A 15916-nucleotide genomic window follows, 5' to 3' on the forward strand; every position below is an offset into this window, starting at 1 on the left:
AGTTAAGACTAACCACAGTTTGACCAGGTTCAGAAACTTCAGATCTCTCCTCTAAGTCATTGGAGGAAAAGTGAGAGTTGCTGACAGTCTGATTGGTGTACTCCTAAACTATGGGGGGGGGGCGGGGAGAGCATATGAAAAAAAAAACTGTTTAGTGCTGTTGGGCTTCATAATCTGAACAACTGTTGTGTGAACAGATTTAGAAAGTATGAATTACATTTCTCATTTTCTTCTGCTTGGCTTCATACACCCACACAGATACTCCTTTCCCGCCCCCATAATTGTTTCTCCACTATTCATCACTTTTGTAATTAAGATGGATTGGGAGTGCCAGATCTGCCAGAGAATGTCAACAGCTGTTTGATAATAAATCATACAGCTTATCAGTGAATAATCTCTAGAACCAGAAGGAAGGCAAACATTTATTCCCAAGTGATGTTACAATGCATTATTGCGTTGTTATCATTCATTGTATGGATCTCTTCTAGTCATTTACATTTCATTGCAATGCAAACCTGGGAATTTCTGCCTTTGTGAAGAACAGGCTGTGTTGCACAGTAGACAATAGGTGGTTCACCCAGAAGCATACTGATGATGGTATTGAGACTCCTGTTGGGTCTGCTTCTTACATCTCAGTGTTTGTTTTTGCAGATGAGAGGAAATTTTTATTTATGGAAGGACCCCTTTTCATGAGCAAATCCGTTGTTCCATGATTGGGAGTACTTGTTTCATGGAACCAGGGCTTTGGATCCGAGAGTAATACTAACAGACACTTGTAATTGGCTGCTCAGGACTATGGCAAATGGGCAAGCCCAATTCTAATTTATCAGTATGAGATTGCTCATCATGTCTGTTTTATCCAGGTTATTTTTAGCTGCTAGTATGTGGTAAAAGGGATAGTTCTAGTCAACTAATATTGGAACTTCATGGCACAGTGGTTAAACTGCTGTACTGCAGCCAAAACTCTGTTCAGAACCCAGTGTTCAATCCCAGGTAGCCGGCTCAAGGTTCACTCATCCTTCAGTCCTTCCAAAGTCAGTAAATTGATTACCCTGCTTGTGGAGGCAGGAAGAAGGTACAGCCTGCATAATTAATTTGTAAACTTCCCAGAGAGTCTGTTTTTTTACTGTAATACTCTGATACAAATATGAGATTTGAAATCAATTCAGATAGTACATTCTGCTGTGATTGCTCCACACAAGCATGACAGAGAGGGTTAATACCTCTCCAAACCACCTTTTATTGCATAAAATTATTTTTGTTCTTTGAACTATTAAAATAGGTTTACAGATATGCTTGACAACACAGCAGAAGGAGGAGAGTTAATTTGCCTTTACATTCCTGATTCTCTTGGATTTTTTTTAGGTCATAGAGTTTTATATAGCCCTAGTATATATTTGAAGTTACAATTCATTCAGTAACATTTTCTTAAACTTAAACTGTTAATTATGGTTTGATTTGCTTCAAAGAAAACCTTTGCTTCCTGATAACAAGCTTGTAGAATATTTGCTTATAAGGTGTTAACTTTGACAAACGTGAATTCCAGATTGTAAGAAAACTAAGGTGTTGCATTATTTGTCTTTCAGTTGGAGAATTTGTGAGTGATGCTCTTCTGGTGCCAGATAAATGCAAGTTTCTTCACCAGGAAAGGATGGATATATGTGAAACTCACCTGCATTGGCACACGGTTGCTAAAGAGGTACGTTATATCAGTATATTGTTAGCTGGTGCACGTTTCAAATGGCACAACTAGCATTGTTATTAAATAATAAATGAAGTGTGATTTCAGTGAAGAAATAGGAACTGTATGGCTACGTTTATAGCTGTTTTGTGTAGGCTTTATTCCGTGTTGGAATTCTAGCCATGCGCAATTTATGAGCGTTGTGTGACATTTAAACTTGCTGTGTCTGCAGTGACATATGTGGCATTTCACTCTCTTTTCAAGTATGTGGTTTTGTTTAGATGCTTAATTGATTAAATAACAGGAATAATAACAAGAATAATGAATAAAGTTTATTACTCATCTCCCTGGTACAATTTTCAACAGGATGATTTAAAAAATAAATTGTAAGAAGACAACACATCAGTTGTCATGGAAGGAGTTATAAGAACAGAGACTTGGAATCGAAGCCTTTCCCCTATATTCCATGTGAAATCCTACCTGCCTTGCTAAATACCAAGAAGATCTTAGATAAACATGCTTGAGTCTTAGCTACCAGGTTAGTGTATTTGCCAAGGGGGGAAAAAAGGCAAAAGCCAGAATTATAAGCTGAAATTCTATAGGAACTTGCAACAAGAATATATCCATTGCATCAGTAGAATTTATATACCCTGTTTTCCCAAAAATAAGACCTAACCTGGAAATAAGCCCTAGTACGATTTTTCAGGATGCTCGTAATATAAGCCTTACCCCAAAAATAAGCCCCAGTTAAGTGAAACCCCATCGTCCACCATTGTGCAGCCACCCGAAGAAGATGACATGACTATGTTTGAATAAATGTAGATTGTTGTACATGAAAAAAAATAAAATGTCCCCTGAAATAAGCCTGAATGCATTTTTTGGAGCAAAAATTAATATAAGACCCTGTCTTATTTTCGGTGAACACGATAGGTTTTGATTTAACAAATCCTAACTGATTCTCTGGACCTACCTGAGTTGTAACTTCTAATATTGGTAAAGGTACATTAGAAGTATTGCACTAAATCATAACAATGTTCTATATCCTATCCTTGAGAAGGATGACAGTATGAATGAAGCAATAAGTAGAAGACTCATGAGAGAGCTGACAGAGGGGCACCCAGCTTGAAACAAATCAAAGCCCAATTCAAAATGCCAGTTGCATCCCTTGATTAACATTGCAACATCATTCCAACGATGCCATCTGGATTAATCAAAATCCCTGTATCATCTCACTGTTGTCTTGCTATAGTCTCCATAACACTCATCAAGAAACAGTGAATAGTACCAAAGTGGACATAAAAAGGAATAATACAATCTACCTGTGGAACATAACAGTTATCAAAGACTTCAAAGTGGATTTTCTCAAATATATTAATTCAGCTGGACAGGTAGACTTGTGAGGTAGGAAAATGAGAACAGATACAGAGGTTTATGAGAGTTCTTTAAGGGCTGAACTGTAGCAACACTTACCCTAGATACTCTTCTCATTATGAATGTAGTGGGAAGGAGTTAAGGTATCTTGCTTTATAATATTCTCTGAGTGACTTGCTTCAAAAAATTTTTGGCAGACTTACTGCTGTTCATACCATTTCAGCAAGAGAGAAGGTAGTCTGTAGACTAGCATAAGTGGCCATTCACAAGGTGCTATAAAGGTTGGATATTCTCTTGTCGCAGCAACAGCTATACAACACTATTGAGCTTACATTACGAATTTCGATAGAAGGAACCCTCATGGCTGCATGTTATTCTTGTCTCTGGTATTTTGTGCTCATTTCCATTTGGTAAAATAAGAAGGGAGTAGGCTGCAATCACTTGAACATTTAGCTGAGGGTAAACACCACAGATCACAAAGGAACCTGCGTATGAGTAGACATGCATAGAATTGTAAATGGAAGATACTTGTCCAATGCCTTCAGTGAGTAATGCTGCAAAGAAAAATCACGTAAAGAATGGTTTTACAATGTCTAGACCATTCTTCCTGTTTTTAATTCCTTTCACGAAGGTACATTTTCTTTTTCAATGAACACCTAAAGGCATATTTGTATATCTTAGAGAGTGTTCTGTCAAGCTGTCTTCCAAGTGCTCTTGAGTTATAGTGCAAGATTATATCAGTAGAGTTCCATCTGCAGCTTAGAAAATGAAAATGCAAAATATTTTCTTTCTTCTCTAGTTGACGTTGAATGCTTTTCTTCTGGAGCTTCCTCCTATCATTTACATACATTGTGCATGTGTGGGTGTATACTATTGCCCATTCATGTAAAACACACACATATATACATGCACATTTCTGTTTAAGCCATGAAGCTTACCAAATCTTTGCTCAAAGATTCTGTAATGGCTGAAAACCTAAGAACTGCTGAATAGCTCAGTGGTTTAGGTCTCTGGCTGCGGAACCAGAGGTTGAGAGTTTGATTCCCCACTGTGCCTCCTTGACAGGGGCTGGACTCAATGATCAATACAGTCCCTTCCAGCTCTGCAGTTCTGAGATTGTTGTTAATATTACTGAACTAATAATATGAATATTTGGATAGGATAATTCCAACTAATAGTGTGTTGCATCAAAAATAAAGAAATAAATCTGTTGCTGTGCTCTTTGCAACTTCCTTATCTTGCCTGTTCCCCATTGCATTTTTTGTGCTAACAAAAAGAGCACAATTTTTCACCCATGTAAAAAAAGAATTTTAGGGCACCATTACAAAGTTTAACTGTGGCTGCTAATGTGTCTGTCATGAAAATCCCCGTTGTTGTTTTTTTTAATTCTCCCTCTCCAAGATTGGTGCGATTTTAAGACCTTTGGGCACTGAGTTCTGAAAATTATATATTGTCTAACTGTACCATCCTGGGAAAATGTGTGTAAATGTGTGCACACAAAGACACACACTTCCTTTTCTTTTTGTTGTTTTTGTCACCCAAGTGGAGAGAGGTGAACAAGGAGGAGTCGGAGTCAATTATGTTTCCTGCTAGGTCTCTCCGCATCTGTTGTGTACCTATTCTGGCAGCAGGAGTTACAAAGTCCCATCGAGTCATTGTTTATTTTATTTCTAAGCCCACTCATAATATTTTTAAGTCTATTAGCCAGAATAAGTTTATGTTTAGAGAGCTTTCCATATCAGCACAATGCATAAAATATGTCCAAGGCCTCTGTGTGGCTGCTCTGGGGTTTAATTTGTAGCTTATCCTGCTAAGCAGGATATTTATTAATACTTTCTTCCTCTCTCCCTCTCTCTTCCTCTCAGTCCTGTAGTGAAAAGAGTATGAATCTACATGACTATGGTATGCTTTTACCTTGTGGAATTGACAAGTTCCGTGGTGTGGAATTCGTTTGCTGTCCAGTCGCTGATGAGAGTGATATTGTTGACTCTGCTGAGGCAGAAGAAGATGACTCTGATGTTTGGTGGGGTGGCGCAGATGCAGACTATGCAGATGGCAGGTAAGACTGCAGCTTCTTCCATCATCTAATAGTTTATTAGGGCTTTGGGTGAAAAGTAAAAGGGTACTATGAATCTTAGCTAGAGGATTCTCAGCATCTCTGTCTAAACACTTGTCAGTACTGTGAGAGATACAGGTAATGCATTCAAGAGTAGGCGTACTTGGAAGTAAAAACCAATGGGAATTGTAGAGAAAGTCCTGTTTATTACTTACTGTATGTTCTAAAAGAGACACCTTTTCCATATCTCATGGGTTGAACTGGATACTGTGTGGTTTTTCTTTTTTTAGTTAAGGATGTTAACAAAGATTCTTTCTTGGAATATTTATAAGAAGTTCATAATCTGATTGTCATGAAGAGATTCGAACCAGTGTTGGTATCTTGTATGAAACAAAGCTTAACTAGCAAGGAGATGCAATGAAAAATCAAAATAGATCTCTTGCAGTTGCAGTGCATTTGGTTCTCTGAGACTAAATTATATTTCTTTTTGGGGGGGCTTAAGAAAATATCCTAAATCAAACAGTCTAACTGTGGATATCACTATAATATTTTGGCTTTAAAATAGTACAAAAATCTAGTTTTAAGGAGTAGGGTAGAATGATTCAAAGTAGGTGTGATCCTCAGAATGTCTGATGGCTGCAGACATCCACCCATGGCTGTCCGAGGAGTTGCACCTACACTCCAGGCCCGTATATTTTCCTTTTAACTGAAACAGCCCACTTCCATATTCTAGTGGTCAAACCTTTTACTTTAAAATTATAAAAGTTATGGGACAGGTGTTGGGGAAGAACATGGCAAAATTGCCTCTTACATGCTCTAAAGGGCGCAAGGGGACTTTTGAAGGATGCTAGGGCCCACATGCAATTTATGAGGTGGCCTTTAACTGCCCTGGATTAGAAAGTAAGTATTTCATACATCTTTTTCTAGGGAAGAGTTGAATGTTAATAAAGCTAAAATATTTTGAAGCTTCACTATGATATCTGAAACAAAAATACAGTGGTGCCTCGCTTAACGAGCGCACCGTACAACGAAGAATCCGTATAGCGATCCCTTTTTGGGGATCGCTATACGGAGCTGCCCCAATCACCGCACTCGCTTTGCGACGATTGGGGCATCCGGCGGCCATTTTAATGGATGACCCGAAATGGCCCTCGGTAAGCAAGGGGAGGGCGCGAAAACACTGACGGGGGCCATTTCGGGTCATCCGGCGGCCATTTTGGAGCCGCCGATCAGCTGATCGGCGGCTCCAAAATGGCCACCGGACCGCGAAAACATCACTGGAGGGGTAAGTTTGGGCGCCTATTGGAACACATTAAACTAAGTTTAATGCGTTCCAATAGGCTTTTCCTGCCCCGTACAGCGATGTTTTCGCATAGCGAAGGTTAATCTGGAACGGATTAACCTAGCTATACGGGGCACCACTGTACTTTATTCTGTTTATTATAACAGTAGATATCAGTGATAAAGAATGTATGTAATAGTGTCTGTGTAGTATTTTTCATTCTTTTGCGGGGTGTCGGTACAGAACATTCAGTAGCCCATCCAGTACAGTGAAGTACGTCAAGGTCCAAACTGAGCATTGAAGAGATTAGTATGTGTTGAGATCATAGACTAAAATGTAAATGGGTATCAGTATGTACAGAGTAAGATGACAGAGTTGGCTTTTCATGATAGAGAAAGTTGTCTCTGAACTAGTGGTTAAACTTTTCAAATACAGTGGTGCCTCGACTTACGACCATAATGTGTTCCAGAAGATGGGCGTAACTTGAAATGGTCATAAGTCGAAGCACCATTTCCCATAGGAATGCATTGGAACGCAATTAAACCATTCCAGCATTAAAAAAAAAACAGCAAGCCGCATCAGAACACAATGGGGCTGGAAAAAGCAACACCAAAAAACATCACAGTACAAAAACATAACCCCCTCCCCAAACCCAGCCTGCAAAACAAAGTAAATATATTTACTCAGGAGCAGCACTAGGCAGTCTGAACTTTGCTCCCACGCACACTCTCTAACCATTGGGGCGAAAGAGCTACAAAGAAGCTCTTCGCCAACCAACAGTTAGTACTCTAATTTGAATTCCCCGCCTTTTTTCCCTGCGTCTTTTGTTTGTAACTCGAAGCTCTGGCCGCAAGTCAAAGCAAAATTTTGCAGCTGGAACTGGTTGCAACTCAAAACGGTCATATGTCAGGGCGGTTGTAAGTCGAGGCACCACTCGACTTATAAGTCAACTTATAAGTCATAGCCTAATAAGAAAATGTGTCTCACCCTGAAATAGTGAAACCTGGGAGACTTTCCTGGAAGTGTCAAAAGAATGAAGAAGTTATAGTTCTCATAACATCTGGGGAGAAATGGTGAATGCATGAAGAAAATGATACTTAATGCATTGGGGCTAGATATCCATGTTCAAGGGTAACACCTAAACTAAGGATGCATTGAATAGTTGTGGGTTTTCCGGTCTATTTGGCAGTGGTCTTAAGTTTTTTGTTCCTAACATTTTGCCAGTCTCTGTGGCCAGCATTTTCAGAGGACAGGAGTCAGAACTCTGTCTGTGCTCAGAGGAACAAAACCCTTAAGGAACAAAAACCTTAAGAACATGGCCAAACAGCCCAAAAAACTCACAACAACCATCGGATCTCAGCTGTGAAAGCCTTCGAGAATACAGTGCATTGAATATGAATACTTGCAGATTGGAAACCAGGTTAACTTGACACATTGAGATGCCTTGGTGAAAAAAGAGGTCAGCCACTGTCCATTTTTGCTGCCATTATTAGTCAAAGATTTGGGGAGAGGGTCTGTGTTCTTTTGTGCAAGAGACCTGTATTTTCTTCCAAAAATGTATTAAAATGACTTGTGTTTTTCACACAAAAATATACAAGTTCTTCTGGGTAAAATGCAAGGGTCAAAAATCCTATTAGATATTTTATTCATGCACAAGAAGAATCACAGAAGTTGTCATAGCTAACCGAGAAGGTGCCAGGACAAGGGCTGTGCACTCAGTCAAACAATAGACCTGTTCAACTCCTACTTAGTCACTTAGCTGGGAGAGCATTTACAATTTATCTGGCCCATGCATAAATGTCAATAAGATGTTGAGCAAAAAAAAAAAACCACAAACATCTTTTTTGCATAAAGAAGCATTTCTGCCAATTTGTCACCAAAATTGCTGAAGTGCAAAAAATGAATTTTCATCTTACCCAGCAAACAGAAAATCTCTGATTTTTTTTTCCATTTTTCATCAACAAGAATGAAATAAGCAAAGAATGGCATCACTGGCTTAAAACCACACTTTACCTCTGCACGGATGAGCCCTGGGGTCATGCTGCCTTTCTTTGTTTTTGCTACAGGGAAAGACACAAGAAGACTCCATTTCCAGTTGTAACTAGCTTGTTACTTCATTCGAGCTGAGACAAACTGTGGTTTATTTCAAGATGCCAAGATGGTTGATGGTTGTCCTGGTTTATTCTGATTCACAGAGTTAGAAATTGCAGTTAGTTCAAAGTTGAGAATAGAAGTTTCTCATCTCTTCCTTGCAGCCATGTTGAGGGGTGGGGGGGAGGAGAAGAGAGATTGTATTTAAACATGTAATGCTAATATGTGATTTAAATGAAAATAGCAGGGATGGCCTGTGGTCCCTCTAACCAACTTAGAAACACATACTATTTTCTTTCTGTCTTCTCTGCTTAGCTGTGTGAGCAAAATGACAGAACCTAAAGTTCCCCAGCTTCATGGTGTTTTGCTTAGCTAGGCAAATGCAGCTGACCATACTTCCATTTTTCTCTTTCTGTCTTATTTTCTTTAGGAGAAGAATTAGTTGGAATGGAAATCCAGTGGGTTGACCATCTGCTTTTGCTTATGGTCTGTCTCCTGTACACATGTACGTGCTCTCTGGTTAGGAAACAGAAAGAGAAGAGCAATTGCAAGCCTGTGTTCAGCCTTAGGAAGTTGCGGACTAAACATCATTTCCATTTCCCAAATCTTTACCTTTAATTCTGGTTTGGAGAAAATGGAGGGGAGGAAGAAGTGCTAGTGCTGTTCAGAGGTGTTCCTGATGCAAGAAATTTTAAGCACTGGAGGGGTTGCTCATTATGGTGCAAGCTAGCTAGTGAATGAGCCATTTCTTCTTTCCTTCATTTCCATACCATTTTCAGTAGAGGGGTTGACATTCTGATAACTTAATTAGATTATGAGACATGCCAGGCTGTGATTGAGAATCTGGCCTAATCCATTTATACACCTATACTGGTAATTTCATAGAGCACAAAATGAATTATACGTGGTTACTGTTGCTTGCTTCCAAGTCAATATGAGGGAAACCAAAAAAATGCAGCTTTGTTTGTTGGCATGGTATATCATAATTTAGTAATAAACTTTATTGTAGATTACCAGGTTATTGCAGTGTTACAATGTCAGATGCAGGGTCTTTCCCAGAAATATATATGAAAATAGTTAATTGGTGTTATGCTGTATAATTGCCAAGTGCACAGCAATCAGTCCATGTGTAAACAAAAACTGCCGGAGATTCGTAGTGAAAGAGAAAAGGTGTAGTGATGCAGTGCTGGTCATCTTGTTTCCAGCTGGGGTCTGACCTACAGCAACAAAACTGTTTCGTCTTCTGTATGGGGTGTGTGTGATCCATTTTCCTTTGTTTCCTAGAGCGCTGGCTTTAGAAAGGATTGGGGGTGGGGGTGGAAGGGGATTCAAGTATCTGGTGCTGAAAGACTGTATGGAGGTAATATTAACTGAAACAATGTTCTGAGGTAAAGGAGCAGTGTGTGAATGGAGAAGCAGTGTCCACTCTTCCTGGAAACTTATTCTTTTGGCATGTTTTACTCTCCTCCAGCTGAGCACTGTAGCATAGTCATTTGTAGGAGAAAGTGCCATCCAGATCACTCTGCTGTTCTTCCTGGATGTTTTCTGAAAATGTAGTATGGCTAACTTGATTCTAGATCTTTTAAAAAGCTGAAATGTGTTTTGAGATTCTGTCTTGTGTTAGAACTGGACTTTTACATTGAGTGCATTCATCACCACACTCGGGCTGAGATCATCAACATGATTTAACATGCTACCTCACTATGCACAGCCTCAGAAACAATCCTAATATAGTCAACAAAGAGGCAGATAAAGGCGACACTGTGGTTGTCATGGTCAAATCAAGTTGTCCAACACAAAATTTTACCAGTTCCTAACCACAGATCTGACCACCAACTATCAAAAAGAATTACAAAACCTTATGAAAACCTTCTGGAAACGTACCTGAACAAATCCTCATTTAACACACCACAGCTAGCCACCTTCTACCTACTACCAAAAATATACAACCAGGAAGCGCCAGTAGAGCTATTGTATCAAGCATCAGCACCATCATTGTTGGGGTATCTGGATACTTAGGACTCTACCAATGCACCTAGCTATGTAAAATATACCATGGACTTCCTAAAAAAAACTTCATTTCACACACAGCCTTCCTGACAACACCATCCTAGCCACAATGGATGTAGAGGCACTCTACACTTAACATCTCACACAGAGATGGACTACAGGTTATCATAAACACCAAAACAAGAAGCCCACAAAATCAATAACCTCTGTGACTTTGAACTCACACATAACTTTTTCACCTCTGATAATTAAACCTGCCTCCAGATTAGTGAAACTGTGCTGGGTACTCGCATGGCTCTACTATACAAACATATTCATGTCTGACCTAGAACAATGCTTTCTTAACTGCTGCACTTAATTCTGCAAGATCTGGGTTCAGTCCTGCCCAAATGGTAAATTGTCCAGAATTTCTTTCTGAGATATAGAAAGGAAAGGAATATAGGGGATTGGCCATGCCCAGCGTTCCAAATGTTGCTGCAGTTCAACTCCCCACAGTCCTAGTCAGCAAAAACAATGAATAGTGCAAGCCAACATTATCTGGAGAGCTGTGTATTGCCCCTCACAATGTTATACAACCTGCTGAGTAAGCCTTTATTTTTACAACTCTAATCAGTTATTGACATTTTGCAACCCAATTGTGGGAAATGGGGTCATGCACACTGGGGGAAAGCCCAAGCTGGCACAATGTAGCTTTCACGCCTCACTTTCTATCTTGTTCTCAAACCATCACTTCATCTTGCTTTCCAAGAATTTCAAAGCTACCTCTAAGCAAGATTTAGGAGATAAGAGAGGCTATTGCCACCTGCATTGGGAAGTGATTAAATGTTATGATCTGGTGACCTACAACAAATCAAATTTGTGATCGACACAAAATTGGGTAGAATAGCTAGATACTCTGGAAGACAAAAAAAATTCAAAAAGATCTCAGCACTGGACTGAAAACAGAATGAAATTTAACAGGAATAAGTACAAAGTTCTACACCAAATACAGTGGTGCCTCGCTAGACGATAATAATCCCTTCCATTGAAATCGCTGTTTAGCGAAATCATTGTCTAGCGAAAAGCATTTCCCTATTGGAATGCATTGAAACCTGTTTAATGCGTTCCAATGGGGAAGAATCGTCATTGTCTAGCGAAGATTGGCCATAGGAAAGCCGCTTTGCGAATCGCTGATCAGCTGTTTAAATAGCCGTCCTGCGAAGCTTAGGTCCCAAAAAAACCCATTTTGCGAGCGCGGAGGGAGCTCTCCAAATCGTTGTCTAGCGAAAATTGGTTTGCGGAGCAGGGACCAAACATTGTCCAGCGAAATTCCCCCATAGGAATCACTGTTTTGTGAATCGCTATAGCGATCGCAAAGTCAATGTCTAGCTAGAAAACTGTCATGTGGGGTAACTGTCTAGCAAGGCACCACTTGTACGCAGTTACAAGATGGGGGATACTTGGAGTACTGTCCTCTGAAGATGCCGGCCACAGAGACTGGCGAAATGTCAGGAAGAACAACCTTCAGAACACGGCCAAAGAGCCCGAAAAACCTACAACAACCATTAGATCCTGGCCATGAAAGCCTTTGCGAATACAATAATAAGATTATAAAACTATATATTAAGACACAAACATTGGTCAATATTAAAAATAATTTTGAAATACTGTATCTATGTTCAAAAATAGAGCATTTCCTAGGCACTTCTCTGTCTGCCTGTCCGAAAAGAAGGATCTTTGATGGCAGGACAAGAGGGAAGGGAGCCAATCTAGCTTCTTGAGGCAGTGCATTCCAAACCGTGGAAGCAGCCACTGAGAAGTTCCTTACCAATTGAGCTTGTTCTAAATAATCCTAAAGAGTTGTGTCCTAAACTCAATGGGATTTAAATCTTCAAGTAACTGTTAATGCATCATCTCCTTTTAGGACTTTCTGTCTGGCCACCTGCACCATTGCATATATTCTTTAAAGACAATGTTGTACTTATACAATGTTGTTTAGATTTTACTGTGGCTGAAATGATTTTTGCACCTAGTTTAGCATAAAGTTACACGTGTTCACAAGGAGTTACATCCAAGCAGTCTGCATTGGAAGTTTGTTTGTACAACTTGTGACAAACCCAGACCTACTGGGATATGTCACACAGTTACACTAAGCTGCCACCAACCATTCCCTGTAAGAAGTCACACAGACCAGGGATGGATTTTTAAACAATAAAAGGATAAGGTTTATTTTAAATACACACAGGGAAAAATAAACAATCAGGTGAATAGGATAAAGTAACGTGGCTTATTCTTACTCAGACATACACACAGTTTGGTTCACCCAGAACCCTTAACTTGAAGCACAGACCCTGAACCTATCAGTTCTGGCTAACCAACAGACACCTGAACCTATCAGGTTGGTACTCTGACACACAGTAGTACCCTGTCTGACACACAGACTCCCACAACAGCTTCTTCTTCCCAGCTGCTGCTTCGTCACATCCCAGTGTCTCTCAGCATCCACTCCTCTCTCACCACACAGGCATCACATATTTATACAGTACAGCCCCTCCTCCTGATGTCCCGCCTTCCACTCCCCATAGGATGGAACTTTCCCTCCAAACCCATGACAGACAGGTAACATCAGTGCTGTATGTAACACCTCCCCTCTTTATAAGTTGTTTTGTAGGGGGAAAGCTAAGGTGCTTTTCACCAAAAAAACAACCTGGATTAAAATACACAAAACCAGTTATACATACCATATAATACTTACTTATCCTTACACTCTAAGTTAAACCATAGCAAATAGGCATTTTAAACATTTACCATATACATTACATCAATTTACCTTTATTCATACAAACCAAATTCAAAACCAGGTACATTTTAACTTTTTGTTCTCATTATATACACATAGTCCATGTTCTTTCGCCGTCTTCAATCTTCAGGTCTTCTTGATAAGGCGTCAGCAACACAGTTCACTGACCCTCTGACCACCTTCACTTCAAAGTCATAGTCCTGTAGGTTTAAAGCCCACCTCATAAGTTTGCTATTGTGGGTTTTCATTGTCTTTAACCATTGCAATGGTGAATGGTCAGTACACAGAATAAAATGTCTTCCCCAGATGTAAGGCTTGGCCTTCTGGATCGCGTAGACTATGGCCAAACACTCCTTCTCCACGGTTGCCAAATGTCTCTCACCTTTTTGAAGTTTCCTACTCAGGTAGGACACTGGATGCTGGTCACCATTCTCATCTTCCTGGCACAGAACTGCTCCTACCCCGCTGTTAGACGCATCGGTGTAGATGATGAACTCCCGGTCGAAGTCTGGAGCACGCAGGACAGGATAGTTGATTAACGCCTCCTTCAACCTCTGGAACGCCGCCTCACAGTCGCTGGTCCACGGGATGCGGTCATCAGCCGTCTTCCTCGTCAGATCGGTCAGCGGAGCCGCAATCTCGCTAAACCTCGGGATGAACTTTCTGTAGTAGCCCACCAACCCAAGAAATGATTTGACTTTTTTCTTGGTGTTGGGTCTAGGCCAATCACGAACTGCTTCTATTTTGGCCTCCAGGGGTTTTATCACTCCTCCCCCTACCATGTGACCCAAGTATTTTATTTCCGGGCTACCCAGCTGACACTTGCTGGCCTTTACTGTTAGCCCTGCTGCACTTAACCTCTGCAGCACTAACTCCAGGTGTATCAGGTGATCTTCCCAGGTATTACTGAAGATCCCTATGTCGTCAATGTAGGCCACTGTAAAGTCACTGAGCCCTGCCAAGGTCTGGTCCATCAGCCTTTGGAATGTGGCTGGTGCATTTCTGAGACCAAAGCTCAGGACTCGAAACTCATAGAGACCAAAAGGGCTGCAAAAGGCAGTCTTTTCTTGATCCCTGGGATCAATTCTTAATTGCCAATATCCCTTTACCAGGTCCAATGATGAGATGAACCGACAACCCCCTATGGTTTCAATCAGGTTGTCTAGCCTGGGCATTGGGTAGGCATCAGGAGTGGTTACACGGTTTAATTTCCTGTAATCAACACAAAACCTAATGCTCCCATCAGGCTTGTCCACAAGGACTATCGGAGAGGACCAAGGACTAGAAGAGGGGACGATTATGTTCTCCCTAAGCATCTCGTCCAGCTCCTTCCGCACCTTGTCCCTATAGGGTCCCGTTACTCGGTATGGGGATACTGCCTGCGGGGGTGCATCCCCTGTGTGGATCCGATGCATCACTCCCTTCACTATCCCCGGCTTGTTGGAAAACACCTGTTGATATTTACTGAGCAGCATTTTTAGTTCTTGCTGCTGGTCTTGGGTGAGTGCAGGACTGATCTTTACCTCCTCTGGGTTGTATTTTACTTCCCCTCTACCCTCCCAGAAGGGTAATTCAGCTTCCTCACTCTCAGCTGCTTTTATCGCGAATAAAACCCTCTGTTCCCCTCTGTAGTAGGGTTTTAGGGCATTCACATGAACCACCCTCCTTGCTTGGTTCTCCTCCTGCTCTATTAGGTAGTTCAGGTCTGACATCTTGGAAATGACCCTATATGGTCCTGCCCATTTGAGCTGCAGTTTATTCTCTCTGCAGGGCCTAAGCCAAAGCACTTCCTCCCCTGGGTCAAAGTGCCTCTCTCTAGCTTTGTGGTCATACCATGTTTTCTGTCTGACCTTCTGAGCTTGCAGGTTTTCTGCTGCCAGCTCTAGATTTCTCCTTAGGTCATTCATCAAGGTGTCTATGTAAGTCACAACGTCTTGTGGGTCATCCTGGGTGATCTGCTCCCAATTTTGCTTGATCAAATCAAGGGGCCCTTTCACCCCTAAGTGTGCAGCAGACATGTCAGAGTGACCCCTTTGTAAGATCATGGGGCGATACTTTTCAGGTACCACCAGCTGATTTCTGATCCCATCTCCCCCTTTTGAGATATTCCTCAGGGTTTCTCTATATAAAATCCCCTTTTTCTCCAGAAATCTCACTGGGGTTTCAGGTGTTAGCTGGGCGTCAGTCACCTGTTCAAAACACTTTTGGAGAGTGGCGTCTGCCTTTTGTTCCTGTCCAAATCTGCTGTCTGTGGTTAAGGTTTCCACCACAGCTTCTGAACTCCCCTCTGCTTCCGTCTCTGGCTCATCATTACCCTCCTGAACTGTCCCTGTGGTGGCTTGTGAGCGTGTAATCACTAGCACCCGTTTCACATGTTCAGCCAGGTCATTTCCCACGAGCACGGCTGCTGGCAGAGTCGATGAAATCGCTAGCCGCCAATCTCCCCTCCAGCCTTGAAAGTTGACAGGTACCTCTGCTACTGGCAGAGAGATTACCTGCCCCTCAATCCCTGCCACCTTCATGCTCTCATTTGGGATTATAAACTCCCTAGGGATGATATCTGGATGGCACAGGGTTACCTGGGAACAAGTGTCCCGCAGCCCCCTATACTGACGGTCAAGTATTCCTACGTCCACCCCTGCTGTC

At 41.3% G+C, this 15916-nt stretch overlaps 1 protein-coding gene across 7 annotated transcripts in view; it reads left to right on the forward strand.

The window, feature by feature from the left end:
- The window catches only part of APP (amyloid beta precursor protein), a 189633-nt gene that overhangs the window by 108628 nt on the left and 65089 nt on the right, over positions 1 to 15916 (forward strand). For all 7 annotated transcript variants that reach the window (XM_078388947.1, XM_078388948.1, XM_078388949.1 and 4 more), the window contains exons 4-5: positions 1587 to 1699; positions 4918 to 5111. In XM_078388947.1, coding sequence (XP_078245073.1) covers positions 1587 to 1699; positions 4918 to 5111 — 307 coding nt within the window. The remainder of the gene's footprint in view (positions 1 to 1586; positions 1700 to 4917; positions 5112 to 15916) is intronic.

Source organism: Pogona vitticeps, chromosome 3 (genome assembly GCF_051106095.1).
Source record: "Pogona vitticeps strain Pit_001003342236 chromosome 3, PviZW2.1, whole genome shotgun sequence".
In the NCBI taxonomy this organism is placed as follows: Eukaryota; Metazoa; Chordata; class Lepidosauria; order Squamata; family Agamidae; genus Pogona; species Pogona vitticeps.